The sequence below is a fragment of the Notolepis coatsorum genome (assembly GCF_963971535.1).
Source record: "Notolepis coatsorum genome assembly, chromosome: 5".
Taxonomy (NCBI): domain Eukaryota; kingdom Metazoa; phylum Chordata; class Actinopteri; order Aulopiformes; family Paralepididae; genus Notolepis; species Notolepis coatsorum.
Window position 1 is genome coordinate 92,599,104 of NC_140169.1, and position 27,241 is coordinate 92,626,344.

Sequence of the window (27,241 nt, forward strand, 5' to 3'; positions counted from 1 at the left end):
TATACTAGCAGGGGGCAGGGCCCTAGTCAGTGATTGGTACATTGGTTCTCACAGCAGGCGCGCCATTGGAGATCTAAAAAACATTTTCATATATACCCAGGATGGTGCCACAGACGGTTGCCTCTGTGTTTTGGTGTGTGTTATTTTGTAACAAAATTCAGTGTTTTTTGCCAATTGCACTGTATTTTTATTCTAATTTAGTGTACTGTATATACCCTACTACAATCCTGCACAATTGTACAGCCCTGTCCTATATTATATTCAATTGTATTTTAATTTAGTTTATATATTCCATTTTATTTTATTCTACTTTAATTGTCTGTTAATGTTGATGCACCAAAAGACAAAGACAAATTCCTTGTATGTGCAAAAGCTTACTTGGCAATAAAGACATTTCTGATTCTGATATACAGTGTCTGCCCAGGTACCCCCCCCCCCCCCCCACTCCCTTCCTCTGGTCTGTGTCTCCGGCAGGCCTGATTAATCGCTCTGCTAGGCTACAGAGACGACTGGCTGCCCTGATTAATGGAATACCGATGCTCTGATCCTATTTTGACTGAGCTGGGAAATGAGACCTGCTAGCCAGCCTCCTTTCTGTGGACGCGTGTGTGTTTGTGTGCACGTGTCGGTGGGTAGTATTTATGTGAGGGAAATGGAGTGTTTAACAATGCACTGAAGAGTCCTTTTGTTCACTTCAATCTTCCTGTGTGTGCCTGACTGTGTGCGTGCATGTGGAAGTAGCACGCTAGGCGCCTGTACACACCAGAGAAAATCCATACAAATTAAAATCGGAGCGATTGCGGGTTGCATCGGCAAAGTGGTTGTGTTGGCGGTGATTTATCCCGCAAGCGTACTGTCATGGACACGCTGTGCTGTGGTGATAAGCCACACAGCCTCCATACGGAGTCTGACACACTGCCCTGCTCTGATGTATCACCCTCCTATTCTCTGTTCAACAGACTGCTACTGGGCACTGATTTATAGACCCTCTGATTTGTACATCTGTGTAATTGAAGTCTATTATAGTTGAGTATATTATGGTATAAAAGGGGGGTGGGGATTACTGCACTGGGTATGGACTGTATACTGTCTTTTTTCCACGCCTTATGTCAGCCATGTAGGCTAGCAACATGATCTTAATTGGAATTAGGGCTGCAATTTAACAATTGTTTTATCGATTAATCTGTTGATTATTTTATTGAAAAAAACTATTTATTCAATTAGCAATTGTAACATTTCAAAATGTATTGACATGTTTTTCAAGTGTGGTACTACTATCCTTAAGTCACATGGGTAGTTGCCCCTCTGACACCACCTACTGAATACCCAGAGTAGGAGATGAGCCATGACTAGTGATGCACCGATGTGAACACTGTGGCCGATAATCGATATTAATATTGCTGTTCTGGCCGATACCGATATTTACCGATGTCGATATCTCTGTATAGAAAACACTTTTTTATGATAATCAAATAAAGAGCTATTTTCCAAAACGCAAATTTTCAGAAATGACTATTTTCAGAAATGAATGAATAAATGGCCCTATTTTGACATTGGAACGATACCGATGTGTAAAAAATTACTATCGGCCGATATTATATCGGCGGCCGATATATCGTGCACCACTAGCCATGACGTTTATGTATGCCTGTAAATTCTGTGTAGTATGGATGGTTACTGTACTTGACTAGGGTGAGTAACCTACATGCCATTACCGATTTTTATTTATTGATGTCATAGCTACTTTATTATCTTCAATTAATATAACACGCACCACTTACTATGGCATTGTTTATCATTACATATAATGTATCTATGCCTGTAGTTAAATGCTTAAAAACAGGGAACAAAATTTTACTTTTTGGCTTTAGATTAAAAAAAAGACCAGCCAGAAAGATTGTTTACGAAATCTCATGGTTGCCATCATCGACAATGTTGACTCATCGTTGCAGCCCTAATTGGATTAATAATGGAAAGATGCAGAACTCGAACACTTCTTAAGCAGCAGTGAGAGAAGCCTGGGCCCTCATTTATCAATGTTGCGTACGCACAGATATGTGCGTAACCCGTGCGTACGATCATTTCTAAGCAAAGTGTTTGAACGTCTGCTTGACTTTGTGCGTATATATACGCACAGCTCAGCTCCGACCGTGCGTACCTGGCGCCCAGCGGTAGAATATGGAGACTGCGGACGCCGAAATAAGCTTTCGTGCATTACTTCCAACACTGGCGAGTGTTCTGTATGAACCGTAATTCATTATAGTTAATTGTAAAATAGCGACAGTAGTGTAATTATAACGGGCTCACGCTCGAACAAGAGGTTGGCCTGCTTGTTTGGCACGGGGGGGGCAGACGCAGAACACCCACCTCCAAACGCGATTAAATATTGTTTAAAATGAAAAGCTAAATACTATTATTTTGTGTCATGTTTCCAAATAAGATTGGTCACAACGAAATGCTTTCTACTTAAATTTGTTGGTTAGAATAGATGACCTCCGTTGAAACTTCACTGAGACTAAAAGACAGTCTATTTGTGAGCTCCCGCACAGACGTGATAATAATAATAGCTTCATTTTATATAGCGCCTTTCTAGAGACCCAATGTCGCTTTACAAAAGAACAAAGTAACAAACATAGTGGACAGACACAACATATAAATATGATGATGGGATTCAAGTTCGCGTTTTTATTGATCACATAGGCAGGCTATACATAGGCTACATGGCACGGTCCATCGTGATATTGGAGATGGATCGAGCAATAGACTGTTACTGAGTGTCTGTACCACCCATGTAGCTGTCAAAGCTCCATCACAAATGCAGTTATGTGAATAGAAAGGTTCTTGTATATGCTCGCATATTATTGTTTTTATAGGCTACCTAATACCGACATCAAAATAGATTGTATGCCTCTACAAATCATATGCAGGTAGAAAATTTACGGAAAATCCATCGCGATTTGGAATGAAATTGACAGAGAACTTTAATCCCTGGGTATTAATCGAACGAAACGAAGAAAAAGCAGTCATATTCCAGCATGGTTATTAATGACACCAATGGCAAACAGTGGTTAACAGTCTTTATTACATGGCGTTTTCACATTCGCCGAAATGCTTGCTTGTGATTGGTCAATAGCGCTCGTCAGAGGTCCGTTATTACTCTATAACGGACCTCTGCCGAACAATAATGACCGCTGTGCGCAGCTGTTCGCAATCAAGCCCACTGACACACTGCATCAGTGCAGCCAATCAGACACACCGGCTGCACTGACAGCAGAGTGTGTGTGACGATGACAGCGGGAGCGACAGAACAGAACTGCGTCTGCATTTTGATCTCGTCTTGTCGATGTAAAATGAATTAGGTATATTGTTAGTAGGGCTGTCTTAAATACTTCGAAGCTTCGAAGCTTCGTTCGATGGCACAAGCTTCGAACATTAAAAAAAAATCGAAGTTAAAAAAAAAATCTTTTTTTCAATTTTTTTTTATTTAATTTTAATTTTTACTTCGGTGTGTGTGTGTGCATGGGGCCATTGGGTGGGGCCGGGGGACAAATACACTGGAGGAAAGTAACCCAGCTCAGCACTGCCCAAATTATATCATCACTATTGCCTGTTTGAAGGATATCATCCTCAAACACATATACACCACCTACACGCCTATTCTCAGTCCTTGCCCCACAATGGTGGAATGAACTACCCACCCCAGTTAGGACAGCCGAATCCCATCCAATCTTTCGCCGTCGACTAAAGACGCACTTCTTCAACCATTATCTGAAATAAAATTTAAAAAATAAAATAAAAAAAATCTAACCCTAACCAACCTTACTGTCATGCACTTGTCCTAATAAACTAACCTACACTGTAACACGCAACACTTTGATGAATATTGTTACTCAGCTGATAGAGTTGTATCCTTCCTGATGACCTGTCGTACAGAACTTGTAAGTCGCTTTGGATAAAAGCGTCAGCTAAATGACTAAATGTGAATGTAAATGCCTTGTAGAATTCCACACATAAGAAAGAAAGATACTGGGATGAATAAACAAAATAGGAAATAAAATGTAGAAATGCATGCAATACATAAATAAATATGAATCTCCATATATGAAATAGAACATTTAGATAAGGTGCTACTGAGATGTTTTGGTGAGTTCTTTGTTTTTTTGTGGAAGTAGCCCTTCTTAAAAATGCATGAACATTCACTGATAATTGGTCTGTAGTGGAGTCTACAAGGTCTACATTGCCGGACCATGTAGAATCCGGACCTTGTAGACTGACATAATTCTGTGCATAGTTTAGTCTACACAGGCCATATTTCAAATAATCAAAATCTTACTTCATTCATCTTAAACATTCTTGATTTGGGGGATTGGTAGTTCCCATGAAATCTGAAGTTGTTCAAACGACAACAGCGATCCACCTTGAATTAAATCACACTGTGTTGGCTGCGTCACAGTCACGAAAGGGGCTACTTAATTCATTAATCCAATCCACTTTATTTATAGAGCACATTTAAAAACAACAAAGTTTACCAAAGTGCTGTACAAGTCCCACAACATAAGATAAAAAAAAATATATATATTATATTAAAAAATAAAAAAAAATTATAATTTTTTTTTTAATTCGAAGCTTCGAATTAAAATCGAAGCTCGGCCCCGAAGCTTCGATTGCCAAAAAAAATTCGAAGGTCAGCCCTAATTGTTAGTAAGTTAGCCATGTAATAAGCGGGATAATGTATAGCTATACTCGATCATTGTTGCAAAATAATTGACCTTCACTGACGTTTAAAACACCTCGGCGAGGCGCCTCGGTATTTTAAACTCTGCGTTGGTCAATTATTTTGTGACAATGACCTCGTAGCTATACATTATCCCTTACTTATTAGTGTTTGTGCTGCCCTGAGGCAGCAATGGTCTTTAGGAAGTTAATAGATGTCTGTTAATAGATGTCTGTCAGCCTGTCGCGTATTTCTCCCAGGCGTTCGCTCGGCTTAGTCCACTTTTCCACATTTCATGGGGGTGTTTCATGACCATATATAGTTAATTACGGGCGGTGCTATATGCAAATGCATAAAACCGTGCACGAGCGGGGAGCGTAGAACAAGTGGCATTTATCAACACGGAGTGTGCGTAGAACCTGTGTACGCACGTGTCATAAATCCCGATTTTTCTGTACGTACACACATTCTAAATTCTGTGCTTAACACTTTCAGAGCCGGCCGTGTTTTCCTTTTTACCCCCTTGAATGCCCATCATCCACTTCAATGTTAGCGTTAATATCGCCTAATCTATATTAAATTATGGCTATGTGTCTAATCTGCCCCGTCGCTTATCAATGACTCATTTTCCAGTCAACATTGTCGAAGCGGATTGTTTTTTTATCTGTTCATTTCCGTTTTATAGCATCTTGAAAAGCCCTCGTTTTCAAGGAAAATAAAAATATTCCATAATAAACGGAATATTCTAGAATACACAAAAAACATTCAAATTTTTTGGCCTATTTATGAATCGTTTTCAAATAAATGCTAGATTATCGATAGTATATGTGTACGTATGCACGCTATATAGGCGATCTGATATCTGATCTGATATATTTCCTGATCGCTCGCACAGCCAAACAGCCATATCGCACATAGGGGAAAAGCTTATATCTCAGTGAAAACAGGTCTGATTATCCTAAAACTGGTAAAATAGATTCCTTACCTGAGATCAGATGGTATCCAAAAAGATTATTCCAATTCCTGATTGCCATTCCAAAAATCGATCCTTTTATTGATCCAATGCTACATACTGTAAACACATTACACGCTGTTCTGATGCTCCACAATGAATCCGATCGGCTCGGGGTACATGGCGTGAGAAGTAAAAAGTGGATTCCGGATTATTTTTTTCTCATCCATTTTCATTGAGTCCATTCCAAAAGTGTGCATTACCATCTGGGAGACGATAGGGGGCGCTTTTTTCACATCTGAGCTCCTGATGGGGCTGGTTTCCCAACGGTAGACTCGGTTGATGAAATATGAATTCGTCGTGGGCATTCAGGGGGCGGGCTGATAACACGTGTTATGTCGTCCGTGGCATCCAAAGTGTTAAGAACGAAAATAGAACACTTTCTAAGAATTGTTGATAAATGAGGGCCCTGGTCTCTATCCCAAAACACAGGGCATGGGGGAGGGAAAAGTTTAAGTAAATCCCAGGCATGGGGAGGGCAAAGTGAAAGTAAATCCCAGGCATGGGGAGGGCAAAGTGAAAGTAAATCCCAGGCATGGGGAGGGCAAAGTTAAAGTAAATCCCAGGCATGAGGAGGGCAAAGTGAAACTAAACACAGGGCATGGAGAGGGCAAAGTGAAACTAAACACAGGGCATGGAGAGGGCAAAGTGAAACTAAACACAGGGCATGGGGAGGGCAAAGTGAAAGTAAACGGGGCATGGGGAGGGCAAAGTGAAAGTAAACGGGGCATGGGGAGGGCAAAGTGAAAGTAAACACAGGGCATGGAGAGGGCAAAGTGAAAGTAAACACAGGGCATGGGGAGGGCAAAGTGAAAGTAAACACAGGGCATGGGGAGGGCAAAGTGAAAGTAAACACAGGGCATGGGGAGGGCAAAGTGAAAGTAAACACAGGGCATGGGGAGTGTTACAAAGATGAAAACAGGAATGTCCAGTCGTTGGTTTTCTTTTGACTCAAATCTTAATTTCTTTTATTTTCTATTAGTTACAATTTCTAGTTCAGTTCAGTTCTTTGCGTTCAGTTCAGTTCAAAGTCATTTTACATTCTGTGTGCTTGACGAGCCACACCACATATATCACGGCTGTTTCCAATACAGCAATCAAGTCGGTCATATGCAATTCAGCACGGCTGCAGTGTTAGACACTGCGTTGGCAGGAGCTGTCCACTCTTGAGTGGTGCTGAAAGACAAATGTGTTAGTTTTGGTGGCAAACAAGCACTGCACTTTCATTGTCATTGAAGTAAATAAAACAAAACGTTATCACCAATTAACTGTGTGTATTATATTTTACTTTATGAGTCTGTAATGAAAATGTATATTATCTATATAATAGTTTCAACAGGGAGGGCAAAGTGAAAGTAAACACAGGGCATGGGGAGGGCAAAGTGAAAGTAAACAGGGCATGGGGAGGGCAAAGTGAAAGTAAACACAGGGCATGGAGAGGGCAAAGTGAAAGTAAACACAGGGCATGGGGAGGGCAAAGTGAAAGTAAACAGGGCATGGGGAGGGCAAAGTGAAAGTAAACACAGGGCATGGAGAGGGCAAAGTGAAAGTAAACACAGGGCATGGGGAGGGCAAAGTGAAAGTAAACAGGGCATGGGGAGGGCAAAGTGAAAGTAAACACAGGGCATGGAGAGGGCAAAGTGAAAGTAAACACAGGGCATGGGGAGGGCAAAGTGAAAGTAAACACAGGGCATGGGGAGGGCAAAGTGAAAGTAAACACAGGGCATGGGGAGGGCAAAGTGAAAGTAAACACAGGGCATGGGGAGGGCAAAGTGAAAGTAAACACAGGGCATGGGGAGGGCAAAGTGAAAGTAAACACAGGGCATGGAGAGGGCAAAGTGAAAGTAAACCCCAGGCATTGGGAGGGTAAAGTGATGATTAGAACATTAAATTACAGGTAATTATAATGCCAGTAACTTTGTCCAAGAGCCTAATTTAAACAAGCGGAATGAAGCTGCCTTGAGCAGCAGATATTAAAGTACACTCCTCCTCGCTCAGTTGAAATACCGGCTGCTCCACTCGCATGCTCTGATGAACACTAACACACACACACACGCACACGCACACACCAGGTTAGAATGTGATCTACAGCCACGTCCTTGCTCTCTGCCCTATCAGAGTCGCCCACTCCTGATTCTCCTCCTATAGGTTGACAGCTCTGCTGACCCAGCAGTATAGCCTCTTCTGGTTGGTCAGATTTACCTCGTTAGGCAGCTGAGTTATACCTGGAGTCTCTCTCTCTCTCCTTCTGTGTCTGCCTCTCTCTCTCTGTACCCCCCTCTGTCTCTCTCTGCGCCCCCTCTCTCTCTTGCTCTCTCTGCCCCCCCTCTCTCACTCACTCTCTCTCTCTCTCTGCCCCCCTCCTCTCCTCATCCCTCAGTCTCATTTGACCAGAGTCATCAATAGTCTTTCTTTTATGCCCGACAGAAGCTGCAACCTTTTTGTGGCTTGAGCACCGTAGCTCCTGAGTTATAGACTAGAGTTACTGCTGCTGAGCCTCTGCCCTTCGCCTCGTCTGACTGACTGCAGCTGGTGGAGGTCAGGTGGCTTGTTTCCTGAGTTGTTAGTGGCATAAACTTGCCCTCTTTCTGTCTTTGTCTGTCTGTTTTTCTGTCTCTCTCCGTCTCTCCTTCCCCTAGCTTTTGGACATGAAGGTGTTTGTGGACACGGACTCGGACATCCGTCTGGTACGAAGGCTCAGGAGGGACATTTTAAACCGCGGCCGGGACATCAACGGCGTTATCAAACAGTACAATAAGTTTGTGAAGCCGGCATTTGAGCAATACATCGAACCCACTGTGCAGGTGGCCGACATAGTGGTACCCAGAGGTCAGTGGGTTTGTTTCTTCATCGTAGACACACACATGGAGGGGTGGGGCATCCAACTGAGCCACTTTATCCTCTATGTTGGAAGAGACGACGGTTGCTATGCGTTGATATATGTGACTTGCTCTATCATTTTCAGTCACATTGACCCCAAAACGACAATATTTTTAGTTGGAAAGAGGAGATTCTTATTTCTTTCTTTCTACTCCAAATATTAAGCAATATACTGCTCATTATATAATTACTGTCACAAAGAAAAATACCAAAGTTTGCAGTATGTTTTTGAGGCATTTATTCAAATGAATAAGAACTAATACAAATGAATCTAGACATGTTTTGCACAAACGCACACACACACACTATACTGTTCTCCCTCTGTCACTCGCACACATCAGTCTCACATTCATGTGCACACCCATTCCCACATGCACGCCCACACCCACACATCAGCACATCATGGATTGTGGACCAACGTCAACTGGTACTGTCAAAAAGTATTCGCTGATCAGGACTGCCCCTCTCATGTGTTCAACATTCAATAGAGACGTTATTAGAAGCCACATTCAGACTGTATCACACTGTAGACACCCAGCACTTAGAGATGTTGTTATTAGAAGCTACATTCAGACTGTATCACACTGTAGACACCCAGCACTTAGAGATGTTGTTATTATAAGCTACATTCAGACTGTATCACTCTGTAGATGTTATTATTAGAAGCTACATTCAGACTGTATCACACTGTAGACACCCAGCACTTAGAGATGTTATTATTAGAAGCTACATTCAGACTGTATCATTCTGGTTGGTATTAGGGGTGGACGGTATAAACGGTATACGGTATAAACGGTATGAATTTGCTCTACGGTATGGATTTTGAGACTATACCGTGTAACCGGTAGGGCAGCTCTAAAATAGCAATGACGTCATGTAACCACAGCGCGACTATTTCAATCGCATTTGCCCCTAAAAATAGATAGAATTAGTCATAGATAATAGATATGTGCAAACTGGAAAAAGTTATTTAGGAGGCTTCGCGCAGTGGGCGTGTCAACACGCAATTGTCATTTCATAATAAACACATATCACCGCGGCGCACAGCAAGTTTCAATTTCAGTTCCTGGCATTTTTAACCAGTGGAGAAAGGTAAGGGATTTCCCTATCGTTTTTCTTATATGAATTATTCTACGTTAATAAAACATACATCAACTACAGTTTGCTGTAAACATTATGATATGTGTGTAGTGTTATGATAACGACGGCTGCAGCGGGTGGACGTCCTGCTCCCATTGCAAACAGCGGGGCTGGATTTTGCTAGAAGCATATGCAGCCGCAGAACCAGGGGCGCTTTTAGGTCTGGTCACAGGCCCGCTCAACAGCGCCCCACCACCCAACGGCTGAATTGTGACCAGACCTGAAAGCGCCCATGGCTCTGCGGCTCTGCAGCTACATATGCTTCTAGCAAAATCCAGCCCCGCTGTTTGCAATGGGAGCAGGACGGAGTCTCGACTCGGGACTTATTTTATTTGGAATATAATGACTTTATACGCAAAAGTAGCCTAGTTTTAAGTTAAAATATTATAAATCTACATGCCTTGAGGATGTCATTCTTTATATAGCCTGCCTATCAGGCAAAAAAAATTATTCTAACGGAAACACTGATATCGTGATATATACCGTTACTGTAACTGAGGGGTACAATTCCCTGACTGTATTGAGAGTATGGTATTATTAAACCACTACTTAGTTATGTACTTTAATTACTGGCCATACAGTACACGGTATATATGGTGAACACCCACACAAGAATACAACAATGACCCCTAAAGTTCTAGTGAGAGGGATTTATTATTATAGCAACGATAGGTTACAGAATGAGAATTATGAATGCGCTTGTATGGCGAAGAATATGCATAAATAGGTCAAGAGCGTAAGTCCATGAGCATATTACGATGGGGATAATTAATACCACCTGTAGCATAAGAATTATATAAGGCACACTCATAGGTCAGCTGGAGACACTAAGGGGGTTCCCTCCGGTTGTAAGCCAGCAGGGGAGAGGAATGTTCGAATGCAAAAGTCTGGATCAACGAGGAATCAATAAGCTCCAGCTACGGGAGGCGGTACATATACTCCCCTCGATCGGCAGACAAAAGCAGCAGCTATAATCCAAGTATGCGCGACAGCATAGATGACAGCCAGCCAGCCTCTTCCTAGAGACGGGCTCGAGTGATGCTCCTCACGGGTAGATCCCACACAGCAGTGGGGTAGACGGTTCTCTGCTCCAGCAGCCACAGTACCAGGGCTGTACGTTAACTTTTTTTGCACATAGCACTGGTGCTACAGAGGTTGATAGTTTTGTAGCACAGGCCAAAATCTTGTAGCACAAGTATAAAACGTGTTATATTTGTAACAGTCACAAATGTGCCTATTGTATTTGTGTTATTTAGTTGCAGTGCCATGTTTGGCTGTCATTTAGTATATCGCCATGTGTTATTATTACTATGATACTCTCATATGCTATTTTCAATTAATATCATAAACAACATAAGGAATATTAGCATAATTTTGAGTGGACTGAAGGAATGAGTCAGCGTTAATAGTTTTAAATGCAAATAATTTATTGAAACATAGAAGTGGGGTCGGTTGGGACACACACACACACAATGGGGGACCCTGATGTAAACAAGACAAACGTCTTTCTCTGGTCTGCATCCCCTTAACAATTGTGTGTATTGAGCCGTACTGTATTGTACCCATTCTGCAATCTGTTAATCGAGATTATTTATATATATATATATACTTTTTTTATTGATCTTTTCCCCCCTCCAATGTTAGTCGTTATGCCAATTCCCAATCCCCTTCCTGGTCGCTGCGCACCTACCCCCCACAGTCGGTCTGGGAGAGTGGAGGCTATCACGTGCTTCCTCCGACACATGTGTAGCCAATCAACCGCTTCTTTTCACCTGGCAGCGCGGACTCTCACTGAGAGGGTGTAACGTGTGGAAGGATCACACTACCCCCCTTAGATCCTATCCTTGCTGAGCAGGCGCCCCGACCGAACTGTAGGAGTCGCTGTTTACAACGACCAGGACCCCCACCCACCAGCTTTCCCACCCCTAACACTGCCAATTGTGTTAGTATGAACGACCAGCCAAGCTGATAGCAATGCCGAGAGCTGGGCTCGAACCCAGCATCTCCTGCATTGGTGGCGAGCGCCTTGCCCACTACACCACCTAGCCGCCCCAGATTATTTATATATTATTATATTTACATTTGTTAGTTTAAATTATTTCTTTGTCTAAATCCGCACACTACATATTTTTTTTACACCACTTTGAATGGTTGTCATTTTACAAACAAGTCATCAAGTTGAAAGTGAATAAATAAATCCAAAGAGTAAATAATTTGTTCTGAAAAGGTATTTGTGATATTTCGTTTCAGGGGGAGAGAACTTCGTAGCATTGGACCTCATTGTCCAGCATGTTCACAGTCAGCTAGAGAAGGTAAGGATTATGGAAACCTCACCCCTCACGTCTCCACCTTCAGCTTTCAATACAAACTGTTTACATCTACACCTCTCTTTCAGTGAGTGGGCTTGCAGTAGGGCTCTGCGATAAACTGTGTGTGTGTGTGATAAGATGCAGGCTGTCTAGTAACAGTGATGATAGATAAGAGGAGAGAGCTACTAACGGATTACAGCTACGCTTCATAAACCGCCCCTTTAATAGAATGAGACTCATGAGACAGACACAGATAATTAGCATTTAGAGATTAAATCCATGTGTTCTCCCTCACGTCTGTTGCCCCCCAGTGGTTAAAGTTAGTAAATGCAGGCCAGTCAGCTTCATTACTTCAGGCAACCAACTTGCGCCCAGCACGCCCCCGCGGCGACGCGGCAGCGCCAGAGCGCAGGGGCAGAGCGGCGCGCAGGTTGCCGCACGCAATCCCCCCTGTTTTAACATCGACGGTTAGCTCAACTCGTTCGCCAGCTTGCTGTGGAGCCTGCGGTCCTGTTGGTGACAAGTTCGAATCACTTCATTTTTTTTTTTTTTTTATGAAGCATAGGCAGCTGTGATCTGTAGCTCTCTTCTTATCTATCATCACTGTCACTAGACAGCCTTCATCTATCGCACGCACACACACACACACACACACTCATTCATATACACACACACACTAGGGTTGCCAAGGTGATGTTGAATTTCCCATGACTAATAAACTCATGACAACACTGGTGACACAGGACATTTTACAAAATGATGCTCAATATTTGTAGAACGCTTACTTTTACTCTTTAACGTTAGGGCTTGTGTCCATATTAGGGGTGTGCAGAGACATCATTATCTGTATATGTATTGGGGCTGTCAACGAATATTCTATATTTGAATTAATAATCGAATTGTAAAAAAAAAAATAAGCATACATTAGATTGTGAACATTTATATTTGATTGTGGGGGAAAAACAGCCCCGGCTGTCTTCCTCAACTTCTTGCGTGAGCATGACCGATAGGAGACACGCAACCCCACTTTAATTTGGCTTGATGGTAGTATGAGTCCTTGAGCCTGCTGGACCTGGCTCTGAGGCTACGGTAACGCCTGCTGGACCTGGCTCTGAGGCTGCTGGACCTGGCTCTGAGGCTACGGTAACGCCTGCTGGACCTGGCTCTGAGGCTACGGTAACGCCTGCTGGACCTGGCTCTGAGGCTGCTGGACCTGGCTCTGAGGCTACGGTAACGCCTGCTGGACCTGGCTCTGAGGCTGCTGGACCTGGCTCTGAGGCTGCTGGACCTGGCTCTGAGGCTACGGTAACGCCTGCTGGACCTGGCTCTGAGGCTGCTGGACCTGGCTCTGAGGCTGCTGGACCTGGCTCTGAGGCTGCTGGACCTGGCTCTGAGCCTGCTCGACCTGGCTCTGAGGCTGCTGGACCTGGCTCTGAGGCTGCTGGACCTGGCTCTGAGGCTGCTGGACCTGGCTCTGAGGCTGCTGGACCTGGACCTGGCTCTGAGGCTGCTGGACCTGGCTCTGAGGCTGCGGTAACGCCTCCTGGACCTGGCTCTGAGGCTGCGGTAACGCCTGCTGGACCTGGCTCTGAGGCTGCGGTAACGCCTGCTGGACCTGGCTCTGAGGCTGTGGTAACGCCTGCTGGACCTGGCTCTGAGGCTGCGGTAACGCCTCCTGGACCTGGCTCTGAGGCTGCGGTAACGCCTGCTGGACCTGAGGCTGCTGGACCTGGCTCTGAGGCTGCTGGACCTGGCTCTGAGGCTGCTGGACCTGGCTCTGAGGCTGCTGGACCTGGCTCTGAGGCTGCTGGACCTGGCTCTGAGGCTGCTGGACCTGGCTCTGAGGCTGCTGGACCTGGCTCTGAGGCTGCTGGACCTGGCTCTGAGGCTGCTGGACCTGGCTCTGAGGCTGCTGGACCTGGCTCTGAGCCTGCTGGACCTGGCTCTGAGGCTGCTGGCCCTGGCTCTGGCTCTGAGGCTGCGGTAACGCCTCCTGGACCTGGCTCTGAGGCTGCGGTAACGCCTCCTGGACCTGGTTCTGAGGCTGCGGTAACACCTCCTGGACCTGGCTCTGAGGCTGCGGTAACGCCTGCTGGACCTGGCTCTGAGGCTGCGGTAACGCCTCCTGGACCTGGCTCTGAGGCTGCGGTAAGGCCTGCTGGACCTGGCTCTGAGGCTGCGGTAACGCCTGCTGGACCTGGCTCTGATGCTGCGGTAACGCCTGCTGGACCTGGCTCTGAGGCTGCGGTAACGCCTGCTGGACCTGGCTCTGATGCTGCGGTAACGCCTGCTGGACCTGGCTCTGAGGCTGCGGTAACGCCTCCTGGAAGGCAGCAGTTGAAACAAACTGTTGTTGGGATGGCTGGGTTAATGTGTTACTCCAGGCTAATGGGTGTTTTTCCTGACAACTGCATGATTCCAGGCAGAAAGTTTGGAAGAATAAATGGACAATGTGTGGGAACATTGGGTTTAAGAAGAATGAGAGAGGAGAGCCCATTAATAACGTGAATGAGCCGGCATGTCAACCGGATGACTGTTTCATTCTCCTCTGTTGAGCGAGTAGTTTCATCTAAGTGACTGAAAAGCAGTCGGGAGAGTGTTTTGTGTCACGTATCGGACTCGACGAGTCGGGAGGGGATGAGACACGACTCGGGAGTAAAAACTCACATGCACCATTATCCACAGCCTTCAGTGGCTGCATATCTCTCCCTCATCATTCTCTCCTCTCTCCTCTCCCCTTATTTAGCTTTTTAAAAGAATCCGTTGTAGACAGCTTCATTTTGGCTCTTGATTGATTTATTGAATGGGTTCAATAGGCACTAGTCTTCACAATGAAGGGGCTGTTTCAGCACTGATCCTGTTTCCTCCACTGAGGCTGCATCTTTATTTTAATGAACCAGTAGATTTCACCCCCACTCACGAAAGTTCCACTAAGTCAAAGATGAAATACACTTCCCAAATAAAAGGTTGGATATGTGACCATTTTGCTTGCGATTTAGAGCCTTGAAATGCCAATTTGGTTGTGGTAAAATAAATTTAGATGCTCACATTATAATATATCAGTGGCATAAAATTGTCTTAAAATGACAATATTGTTTATCGCAATTATTAGAGAAATAGAGAGGGAGAGAGAGAGAGAAATATATAGAGCTAAAGAGATAGAAATAGGTAGAGCTAAAGATATATATATAATGTATAGAGAGAGAGATAAATAGATAGAGAACTAAAGAGAAAAATAAATGGAGAGAGAAATGGATAGAGGGCGAAAGAAAGATACATCGATGGAGAGAGAAATAGATAACTAAAGAGAGATCCATAGATAGAGAGCTAAAGAGAGAAATACTGTAGATGGAGAGAGGGAAATAGATATATATAGAGAGAAATAGATGGATAACTAAAGAGAGATACATAGAGAGCTAAATAGATGGTGGAGAGAGAGAAATAGATGGAGCTAAAGAGAGAGATGTTGAGGATTTGTCCGATGAAGCTTTGTGTTGGAATAAGAGTACTAAAATGCACTAGAACCGCACTCTATCTCCTAGATATGATGTATGATGTATAGATATTTTTTGCCCTATCATACATGATAAATTAACATATGCAAAAGCAAATGGGATCTCTCCCTACGAGCACATTGTATATATGAGAGAGATAAGAGAGAGAGGGAGATAGAACATGGTACCACATCTCTACTTGTATTGCAAAGACAATATGCAGATTGTAAATGGGGAACATACAGTGTGCACTGGCCCTTGATATTAAAACCATGCATTACAATGAAAAACCAGGCCGCTGATCCTCATTTGAAATCATTGAAATGGGAAGGCATTTTAATGTGAACCCATCTGAATGTGAATGAATGAAAGAGATTTTTTTTCGAACAAGTATAAAGACAAACATATCTATTTGACATATACAAAAGATAAAAAAAAAAAAAAAAAAGACAACAAAAAGGGAATCAGATAAACAAATCTTAGTTTACCCTCAAGTATACACTTTTTTAAATGTTTTATTCCTACCCCTTTTTAACTATCACAAATTATAATTTAATCTATTGTTAATTATATGTATAAACACTGTATCTCTATACAATCCAATACATGTGTATATATAAATATACCTATAAATATGTAATCTATAATATATATATATACTAAATAATTACTATGATATACATCATTTCTATTTTTTATTTACATCTAAATGTAAAGATGTTTTGTGCAAAGGAGTGGAAATCACTTTTCCATAACACAGATGTTGTCTGTATGACTCATGATAACATTGAGTTTGAATGTCATTATGACCATTGTTTGATTGTTATCCAACAACACGTTTAGATTTGTTCCCCTTCTTTTTGATGTTTAGGTTTATTTGTCTATTTATTTATTTGGTTTTAGGCTTACAGTAAAGGTGCTATAGATAACATTCAGCCACTAGATGTCGCACTAGAGCACCAGCATGTCATTTATCCAATCGGGTGCCTTCCACGTGGCGACATGGGAAGTAGGGAGGGGATACATGCCTGTAACATTGTAGACAACATTAATTTTGGACCCATAAAAACATTTTAAATTATACATTTATTAATCTATACATTTTTCATTGGGGGGGGGGGGGGCAATACTTTTATTCCACACCTTTCTAAAAGCTCTGGATTTATTTTTTATGGATGCTATACCTAAAAAGTGTATCTATAGCACCAAGTTTTTATTTATTCTTTAAAAATATATATATTCATTTGAATTGGCTTGTCTGTCATCTTATGAGTTCTGTTTGTTTTCATTGTTCTCCCTCTGTGTCTGTGTGTTTGGCCTTGTGCACATGTGTGTGTGAAATCTCCCTGCCTGCCTCACCACTCCAGCGTGAGATCACTGTGAGGTATGACTGCCCCCTCCCCCTCCATCCATCCATCCCTCCTTCCCTCCATCGCTTTCTCTCCTCTCCTCCCTCTCTGCTCCTCCTCTCTCTCCTCTCACCCCTCTTTCTCTCACTCTCTCTCTCTCTTTTCTCTCCGTCTTCCCCTCTATTTACAAACGGCAGGGGACAATGGCAAAGACCAAAGGAGAAATATACAATGTTATACAAGTTAAGCAAAAATGTTATTTGATCATGTATGTATATATTAAAGGTGCTCATATCATCCAGTAAATTGTACAAATGTTCCTCCTTTTGTGTTTGTTTGAAATCAGAGGGAGGATATTTCTGTGGTTTACGGTTTATTGATTCTAATTGTTATTGGCTGCTAAGGAGGTATTCTTCCTGGGGTCCACATAAAAACACCAGAACAAAAGCTACAGAATACACCAGTAGAACACTCTCAGAGGTATATTCCTCTGCTGCTGTACCTCTACACCCATACAGATGGTTTCCTTCTGTAACGTTAACGTTAGTATCATGGGGTTCCAACGTGAACAGTGTGCTCCTTGGCTGCAGATTATCCCAACTTATTTGTGATCACATTTTTATTTTCCATTAAAAAAAATGTAACAATACAGTAACAACAATAACACACAAGACATCACAGGACAGTACTATCACAGATGCCACAAAAGACATGTCTTCCCCTTCTCCCACCAGGACCCCTCAGGAGCAACATCCCGACCCCGCTTCGCCGCTAGATCATGGCCTTTACCTTCCCGGCCGCTGAGGCCCATAGTTCCATGTTGGATTGCCCAACTCCAATCACCTGAGCTGCCGAGCAGCGGAGATCTCAAATTACATCCAAAAGTGTCAAAGACCAGTTGGTCGTTGTGATTGGATTATCCCAACTTGTTAATACTTTAACGTTACAGCTGAGCAGACCGCGCTAGTTACCTAACGCTAGTTTCAATGTGGATCATTGTAGATCATCGTACATCTACAGATGACGGTGTCCATCTGCTGAACCAGCGGACTCTAATTATTTTCCAAGCGGCACTGAGGAGTAGCAAAACTAGCTACAGGGCACGGTGGGCAAGTAATGTAATCGGTGTACGCCCGTCGCCCGGTAGACAATTCTGGAAGACTCCACCGGCAGGCTCCTTGACCTACGCTGGGACCAGCGACGCCTGATAATAATCATAATAAACTTTATTTGTATAGCACCTTTCATACAGAAACTGCAGCTCAAAGTGCTTCACAACAGAAAAAAGACCGGCATAAAATGAGCACATAAAGTGCAGACATGGTGAGGCAGGCAGGGAACCTGATGGTGATCAAGACTGATCCCAGACTAGTATTTTACATCAAAGGTGATGTATGATGATGGTGTGGGCTGAGAGAGATAAGAAGGTAACAACATTCTATTAACCCAAGGACTCGCTCTCACCCTGAGGCTTATCTGATGCCCTGTCGGCAAGAAAAGCAGGGAAACATGCACACAGGCACGCGCACACACACACAGGCACACACGCACAGGTAGCTGTAGCTGGGTCTATATAGGTAGACCTTGAAGAGACTGAACCACTATGAACACAGAACTATGAACCCCAGAAATATCCTCTCTCTCTCTCTTTCTCTCTCTCTCTCTCTCTCTCTCTCTCTCTGGCATGGTCTTTTCTTCTCTGGGTGGACCACCTCCCAACGGCCCTCAACTCTATGTCCAGGTTCACACAGCCAGACCAGAGCGCTGGCTGAAGGTCAACTGATTCCACCAGCTTTCATGTATTGGGGCAAATTGGGGCTTCATCAAAGGGAGATCCAGCTGGATCTAGAGATGTAGCTAGCTCTGCATCTAGCTTTTTGCCCCCCACTTTCAGACGAAGCAAGCCGAAGCAGTTATTTTCCAACTTGAAAACTACTTTTGACACATTGTCTTGTTACACAGAACCATCTGGGAAGTCGTCCTTTGAAATAGTTTAACGTTCATAACTTGCCACCGCTGTCATCATCACACCTAAACCACACCACCCGTAGTTCAGTAGTTCCTCTAAGGAGGACGCTGATTGGTCCAAACCACTGTGGTTTTCGGGGCACAAGGGCTTAACTTGAAGCCTGACCAGATGGATTCTCGTGTGCTCTTGTGATCTTGCGAAGCCAGTTGCCGTGCAAGGTTACCCTACTTTATCTTTCCTCTGGGTTTATACTTATTGATTCTGACCAGAATCTTGTTAATTGGGGAACTTTTGAGCGAGGAGTGTGTTTAGGAGCTCACGCTGGCATCTCTCCCTGGCTAGAGAGGCTCTAGTTAAAGAATATTGAAGGAAATGGATATCCGCACACTGGATACAATTCTTCATTTGCCAAACGTTGCTTTTTGTGTTCCTTAAAGTGCTGGGAGCTGTAATCCAGGCGGTGGATATCCATTTCCCTCAATATTTCTATGTACTTTTATCCTGCACCTGGTCCTGCTACAAAACAATGTGTTCTATGCTAGAGCGGTTGTCTTCAAAGCCAGTTTTGAAAAGGCATATTTTCCACAGTGAATACATTCGGTTTGACTTGCTGTGTGAAAATGGCCCAAAATCCATCACTCTGCGGGTCTCGGTGCAAAGTTATCGCTATACCTGCTGGTCTCGGGTCAGTTTGGCATCTGTCCCATTGTGATGTGTAGGTAAGTGCGGAGGGGCCGGAGACTGGTCTGAGATCTGTTTTTATAGAGGTAACTTCACACTCACCCCTTGATTATCCTCTCGTTTACTCACTCCAGCAGACCTGGGCAAAATACAGACCAGATGGAGCTCAACATGAATGAAAAGTGAGCACACTGAAACAGAGAAATAGATCAACATGAATGAAAAGTGAGCACACTGAAACGGAGAAATAGATCAACATGAATGAAAAGTGAGCACACTGAAACAGAGAAATAGATCAACATGAATGAAAAGTGAGCACACTGAAACAGAGAAATAGATCAACATGAATGAAAAGTGAGCACACTGAAACAGAGAAATAGATCAACATGAATGAAAAGTGAGTACACTGAAACAGAGAAATAGATCAACATGAATGAAAAGTGAGCACACAAACAGAAAGAACTCAAAATGTATAAAAAGTGACAGCCGTTTGTATTTTTAACAACAGGTGGAACAAATCCTTCTACAATTTTGCCCAAGTCTGCCCTCCAGTGATACAGAGAGGCTTTCTGCTCTCTGCCATCTTCTAACGGCCTTTTCTCTTCTTGTCTTCTGTCTTCTCTCTCCTCTTTCTCTCCTCCCTTTATTTCCTTCTCGCCAAATGAATGTGTGTCGTCTCCTTCAGAGGAAGCTCCGCTGGGTTATGTGAGGATCCGCTCCTGCATCTTCCTCCATTTTTGTAGTCTTAAAAAGCATACCCTTTTTTGTAGTTTGAATAATTTTTAAACATTTTCCCAGCATAATGGATGTTAACTTGTTAACAGGTCATATGTATTTGCTGACTGAATTAACATACTTCCTGTGATAAAATCTAGCATGTGTGTTTGCTGGTGTTCTTGGTTGCTAAACTTGGAGCTTTTGTTTGAAGATTTGTTTTGCTTCATGCTATTTTGAAGGCGATGATGCATGAGCTATTTAAAGGGATAGTTCAGATTTCTTAATAATTTGTTTACCCCCAGGCCTGGTTTCTTACGTACCAATGATGTTGTTGATCAGAGAGTCCTTTCTCAGCACAACCCATGCTGTTCCTCACACCAGCTCCAACTAGTTGGCCGCAAATCAATGCAAAGTCAATGGGCTCAAGTTCAAGCTCAAATATCCTAACAATACGAAAGGTCTGTGCTTCCAACCCATGCATCCTCACTCTCCCTCTCCCTCCCCCTCCTCTCTCTCTCTCTCCCCTCCCTTCCCTCTCCCTCCCCACTCCCTCCCTCCCTCCTCACTCTCCCTCCCCTCTTTCTCCCTCCCCACTCTCTCCCTCCCCACTCACTCTCTCCTCACTCTCCCGCCTTACACTCACCCTTCTCTCTACCGCCCCACTCTCTACCTAACCCTCTCCCTCCCCTCTCTCTCCCTCCCCACCTCTCTCTCCCCTCCCCCACTCCCTCCCTCCCATCTCTCTACCGCCCCCACTCTCTACCTAACCCTCTCCCTCCCCTCTCTCCCTCCCCACTCTCTCTCTCCCTCCCTCCCATCTCTCTACCGCCCCACTCTCTCCCTCCCCCCCACTCTCCCTCCCTCCCTCCCTCCCCTCTCCGTCCCCACTCTCTCACCACCTCTCTCACCCTCCCCACTCTCTCCCTCCTCCCTCCCCTCTCTACCGCCCCACTCTCTCCCTCCCCCACTCTCCCTCCCCTCTCTCTCCCTCCCCACTATCTCCCTCCCTCCCTCCCCTCTCTACTGCCCCACTCACCCCCCTTCCCCCCACTCTCCCTCTCCCTCCCTCCCCTTTCTCTCCCTCCCCACTATCTCACCCTCCCCACTCTCCCTCCCTCTCTCTCCCTCCCCACTATCTCACCCTCCCCACTCTCCCTCCCTCTCTCTCCCTCCCCACTATCTCCCTCCCTCCCTCCCCTCTCTACTGCCCCACTCACCCCCCTTCCCCCCACTCTCCTCTCCCTCCCTCCCCTTTCTCTCCCTCCCCACTATCTCACCCTCCCCACTCTCCCTCCCCTCTCTCTCCCTCCTCAATAAAATGACTCCACAGAGCACACAAAGTAGATTTCAGTTGTCTCCAGTCAGCTTGTACAAACCCCATTGTCTTTGTATTGGTTTGTAGTACGAGAACAGCATGCATTGTGCTGAGAGTGGACTCAACCCATCAACAGCATCATTGGTACGTAGGAAATAGGGCTAGGGTTCCAAAGCATATGCACTATCCATTTAAATGTATTTGGTTAAACTTGAATGATTCTTGCAAGTGCTTTTACCCACACTGGCAATAACAATACAGGAAGCTATTATCTTCTATCACATTGTGTCATGTACAGTAGGGATATGGCTATTCCATTCACTCTCTTGAAGCAAACATTCCATGTATTTGTAACATCTTACATTTCGTTTTTCAGCAACACAATTGGAACCTCACACCAAATTATTATTCCCCTTTTTTTCAGTTTTTAAATTAATTAAATAAGAACACATTGATTTTGGATCCCTATTCCAAACTGCTGGTCCTTTGTGAAGCACCAAGGCCTTCAAAGCCCTACTGTACTACCACGCTGCACCTTCCACTGTCCACCAGTAGTCTGGTGTTTCCATGCATGGTGGTGATGACTGTTGGCATGTATTTGGAGCCCAACACCAACCATGTAATTTCTGTAGCCATGGATTGGTCCTCACTTTCGATCGCGTTCCTGAAGTGTTGGAACACGGAACGCTATGCAAGTCAGCTCTCCATTGGGTCTGAATGCAGCACTTCCAAGAATGTAAACAAATTGCTTCCCAAGCGAAAATGGTTAACTTCATATAATTGTGTTTCTCATCGCCGTCTCTCATCCTGTAAGGAATCCTGGCACTGATCACGTTGAAGCGTGTGAGAAAGCTGATCTCTCCATTTCTCTGTAGCCAACGGCTCTCCCCGCTGTAAACGAGCCTCGCGCACATGCGGCTGACGAAGTCATATCTCACGAGAGGGAGTGCCGTTATACTGAACATCGGGCTGTGATTCGGTCATGGATGATCACAGCCGTGGTGATATTCAGTATAACGGCACTCCAGCAACAATTTGATTGTATTTAATCTGCAACAATTTGTTTTATTTGATCATTTATTTAGCTCCACCAACAAATAGTTCCACACAAATATTTTCCTGCACAGCTTGAACTTTGTATAATTTAATCTACACACGTTAACCGCTGGCTCTTTATTATAATGTTTTTTTCTCTGACTAAATTACAGAAAGAAATCAGTCTCGCAACAGAGATGATGCCTAATTAACGGTTATTTATAGAACACCTGTGCGGCAGAGTGATGCTTATGGTCCCAGTGCTGTTATACTGAATATCGGCACTGAAGGGAAGGCCTCTTGTCCAATGAAATGACTTGGTTGGAACTAACTGTTGTATACACTTAAAGCCCCCGCGCTCACACTGAGATATTGTTACACACAGATAAACGGAGAAATCATCTTTTCCCTGTAATGTGATCATTACGTGACGAGAGACGAAGAGTCGAAACCACTTTACAGAAGACCACTTTTGCCGGGAGACGGTTTACTTTACGGGTGTGTGCCGCGTTCAGACCCGACGGGGGGCCAGTTTGCTTGTGTTCCGCAGGTCTGACGTGACGAGGCTACAGTAGAATCTTTTTGGATTGTGAAACCGGTTTAACCTACTGGAACTCTTGGGTTAACTTAGCTCTGTGGGTTTGTTGTTGCCAGGTTGTGTAGACGGCGTCCCTCTCCGTCCCCCGTAGTGCTTGCTCTGCTCTGTGTGCTCCTGCCGGGGGGCTGCAACAGTGTTCACAACTCTACAGGGGTATCTGCAGATATCTGCACTATATCTAAATCTGTATAAATTGTAAATGGGAAGCAGCTTTACAACTTATACCTCACATTCACCCATTCACTCACACATTCACACACACCGACGGCAGAGGTGACTAATCTCACTATGCAAGGTGCCAACCTGCTCATCCGGAGCAGTTAAGACTAAGAGGTTAAGTGTCTTGCTCAAGGACGCTTAGAGACGCTGCCCGGAAGGAGCCGGAATCGAACCGGGAACCTTCAGATGACCTGCTCTACCTCCTGAGCCACTAATATAGTATTGTATACAAAGTGTATTCTGTTAAATAATATAAATGGGTTGGTTTGGTCTTCTATCAGCCACTACTTACTACCTGATACCACCGAAGGACTCTGAACGAGCATCGGCTGAATGGAGTTGCATCCTTACTCAAATCTACTACTCTCATATCTGACGGAATCTGGTGATGATTCATAGTTGACTATGAATTTTAAGTCTGGGAGGAGCAGCACCAGTTTGTTATGAGTTATGACACAGTTCACCACAGGGCTGGGCAATATGGAGGTATTTTTCTATATACAGTCAGGTCCAGAAGTATTTGGACATGGACACATTATTTTCCACAATTTTGGCTCTGCACACCACCATAATGGACTGGAAATTAAACAATCAAGATGTGCTTTAAGTGCAGACTTTCACCTTTTTGATTTGAGGGTATTTACATCCCAACTAGGTGAACAGTGTAGGAGTTAGAACAGTTTCTACATGTGCACCCCCCTCGTTAAGTAATCTGAACAGTGTAGGAGTTAGAACAGTTTCTACATGTGCACCCCCCTCGTTAAGTAATCTGTGTAGGAGTTGGAACAGTTTCTACATGTGCACCCCCCTCGTTAAGTAATCTGTGTAGGAGTTAGAACAGTTTCTACATGTGCACCCCCCTCGTTAGGTGAACAGTGTAGGAGTTAGAACAGTTTCTACATGTGCTGCACCCCCCTCGTTAAGTAATCTGACAATTGGCCGCTCAGCGATTCCATGGCCAGGTGTGTGTTGTTGATACATTTCGCATATATCAACACCTAGCAACCATTGTCTTCCCCAACGTGGAAGGAAAATGGCTGTTTTCAGATCATTCTGTGAAAAATCTACCGACCTATTAATTTTTTTTTTCATCATTTATTTAACAATAACACGGATGATAAACGACAACAACAGCATAAACCACATTGTCATGTTGCCCAGCCCAATGCTGCAATTGTGTTATCGTACCACCAGGGGTGTGTTTGATCTCTGTGTGTGTGCGTTTGATCTGTGTGTGTGTCAGGTCAGCCCTAGCCTCGGCTCATCAAGGTCAGCCTCTACCCAAGACTCTGAGCGTCCTGGAGAGAACCCCACAGGTCCGGGGTATGCACACTATCATCAGGTGAACACACACACACATGTCATGTATACAGACGCACACACACACTTTTTCTAAACGTATTCTCCCCTATTTCTAAGGTCATTCAGTTCTCTTTAACACCGCTGTGTGTGTGTGTGTGTAGGAACAAGGAGACCAACAGGGATGAGTTTATCTTCTATTCTAAGAGATTAATGAGGCTGCTGATAGAACACGCCCTCTCCTTCCTGCCACTCAAGGTGAGTGTGTGTCTGTGTCTGTCGCGTGTCACACGCACACATTGTGCATCATGGGTTAGGGATCATGTGCCCACTCACTGTCATTTCCCCCCCGGCCCTCGATACAGCTCCCAGACGGAGAGGTGGAGACGGATCAGTGGAGATGTCACGGGTAACGCCCCCCCCCCGCAGATTCCCTGATCCCCGATCTTACCTGAGGGGAGGTGTAGTCTCTCCTCAGCTGATCCGTCAAGTTGTTGATTTCCCCATTCAAAGTGGAATTTTCCGGGCCAGGGTTAGATAGACACTGATGAATATCCCCGGACAATAGCAGGCAAATGGCTATAATAAGCCTCCCAGCGTTTACGTTCCGCTTTGTTGTGAAGGATCAGATTAAACCGAATATATATATTTATTTATGGATATATATTTAATAGTATTTGTATATCGTTTGATATCCCCTGTATATTCCTTGTACAATATACACTGAATATCCCTTTAGTCTACTAACAGCCCATAATAGTTTCATTCTACCATTGGACGAGAACCTGGCGCCAGCAGCCAAGCCCCTTGGTTCAAGTTCAATCGTGCCGACGAACATGTCGTTACAAGCCCGGTTCCGCGTAGGAATACGTCTGGCGAAATACGTCTGGCGAAATACGAATGGTACTATTTGTTCACAGCGCATATATATATGGCGCAAGTAAAGTAGAACTTTCTTTTAGTCCATTAGTCCTTTACCCTCCAACCTAGTAACAGACGTGAAGCCTCACCCACGACGCACGTGTGGTGCAGTATGGCCTACTTGGCCTCAGAATAGGCATTGAGACATCGTGTGGATTAATAGTTGAATTGTCATAGTTTGGCACTATACCGTCGAGTGGGACGTATTTCTATTAAGTTAATAATAGTCTATTATGTATGGTGCATCGTTCGGTTAGAGACGAGTTATAAAGTGAGCAGTACCCCCATCGTTCCTGACGTTATCTGGAGTCTTAACCAGGCTGGGCAGACCACGTGTGGTGCTTGCATCCGAGGAGCTCCGGGCCAGGACGAGTGGACCTGTACATTGGATTACTTCACCCGGACGACGTCGAGCCCTACACGGCTTGGATTATCTACATGCTTTGGGTGCTTTGATTATTCCATGGATAACGGCCAACACTGCTGAGTGTTGGAACTACCCCCCGGAGAGGAGTCCAGGTGAGACGGCGCTCTACCCCGAGTGAGGTCGCCTCACGTCTCTTCGTTGTGGACCGGCAGCTACCGTCCACCAGAGGGCCCAGCTGTATTCATCTGCGGACCGAGGTTCTGTGGGCACCGTGTTCAGCACTCTGAATTCTCCCAAGAAATCGTCGGCCAGATGGGATACCGCCAGCGGCTCTCCTAACCCCCCCCCCCCCCTACTGACTTACAACCAGCGGGACCCCCCTTTAGTGTATCCAGCTATAATCATTTAAGTACCATCGCTATAGTTCCCTAAAGAACCAGGTTGTATACTTGCTCCCTGCGTAACCAGAGATTGGACATTCAATGTTGATTTACCTACGAATACTCATTTGCCTTACAAGTGCATTTCAAATCATAAATGTCATTAAGTGAACGTTGTATATACCCTTTGCTATATAAAATATTCGATTTATACATTTGTGTGGACTTCGTTTCATCAGGTGGGAAAGTGTTCATCATATCTATATCATGTACTGGATGGCCAGAAGTTAAAGTACAAGCGGTAGTGGTTTAATAATACCATACTTATCAATACAGTCAGGGAATTGTACCCCTCAGTTACAATTGGTCCTTCGAGCCGGATGGTAACTAGTGTAATATTAATATAGTGTTATTAATATTGAAATGGCCTATGATGAACACTCCACGAAACGGTCCTCCTAACGTAGAACGCCCGCAGCGCAGACGACAGCCACCTCAGTACTTAGAGGATTACGCTGTCAGTCAACTACCTAGCCTTCGACAAACGGTAAACGCGGTAAAAGTAGAAAGTAAAATTATGTCTGACCTTAACGACCAGGTTTCCCCGACCACAGAGGCCCTAGTGGGTTCTAATGTAACTGACCAAGCTCACGGTGGGGACCAGGAGGGAGCTGACATGCCTTTACCCCCCGCCAATACCGAAGAAGTAGTCCCCGACCAGCCCCGGGAGGAAGACAACCCTACAGAGAGAGAACTCTGCACGGAAGAAGAGGAGGAGAGCGCCGAGGAAATAGAGCTCCAGGACTCCCCAACGAGTACAGCCAGGAGCGGCTCACCCAGGA

The 27,241-nt window shown here is 44.5% G+C and overlaps 1 protein-coding gene across 1 annotated transcript in view; it reads left to right on the plus strand.

The window, feature by feature from the left end:
• LOC311228051 (uridine-cytidine kinase-like 1) overlaps positions 1-27,241 on the plus strand; it is an 84,838-nt gene that overhangs the window by 22,828 nt on the left and 34,769 nt on the right. The window contains exons 6-10 of the mRNA XM_084313952.1: positions 8,366-8,555; positions 11,997-12,058; positions 16,917-16,933; positions 24,676-24,774; positions 24,896-24,989. Of these exons, the coding sequence (XP_084170078.1) occupies positions 8,366-8,555; positions 11,997-12,058; positions 16,917-16,933; positions 24,676-24,774; positions 24,896-24,989 (462 nt within the window). The remainder of the gene's footprint in view (positions 1-8,365; positions 8,556-11,996; positions 12,059-16,916; positions 16,934-24,675; positions 24,775-24,895; positions 24,990-27,241) is intronic.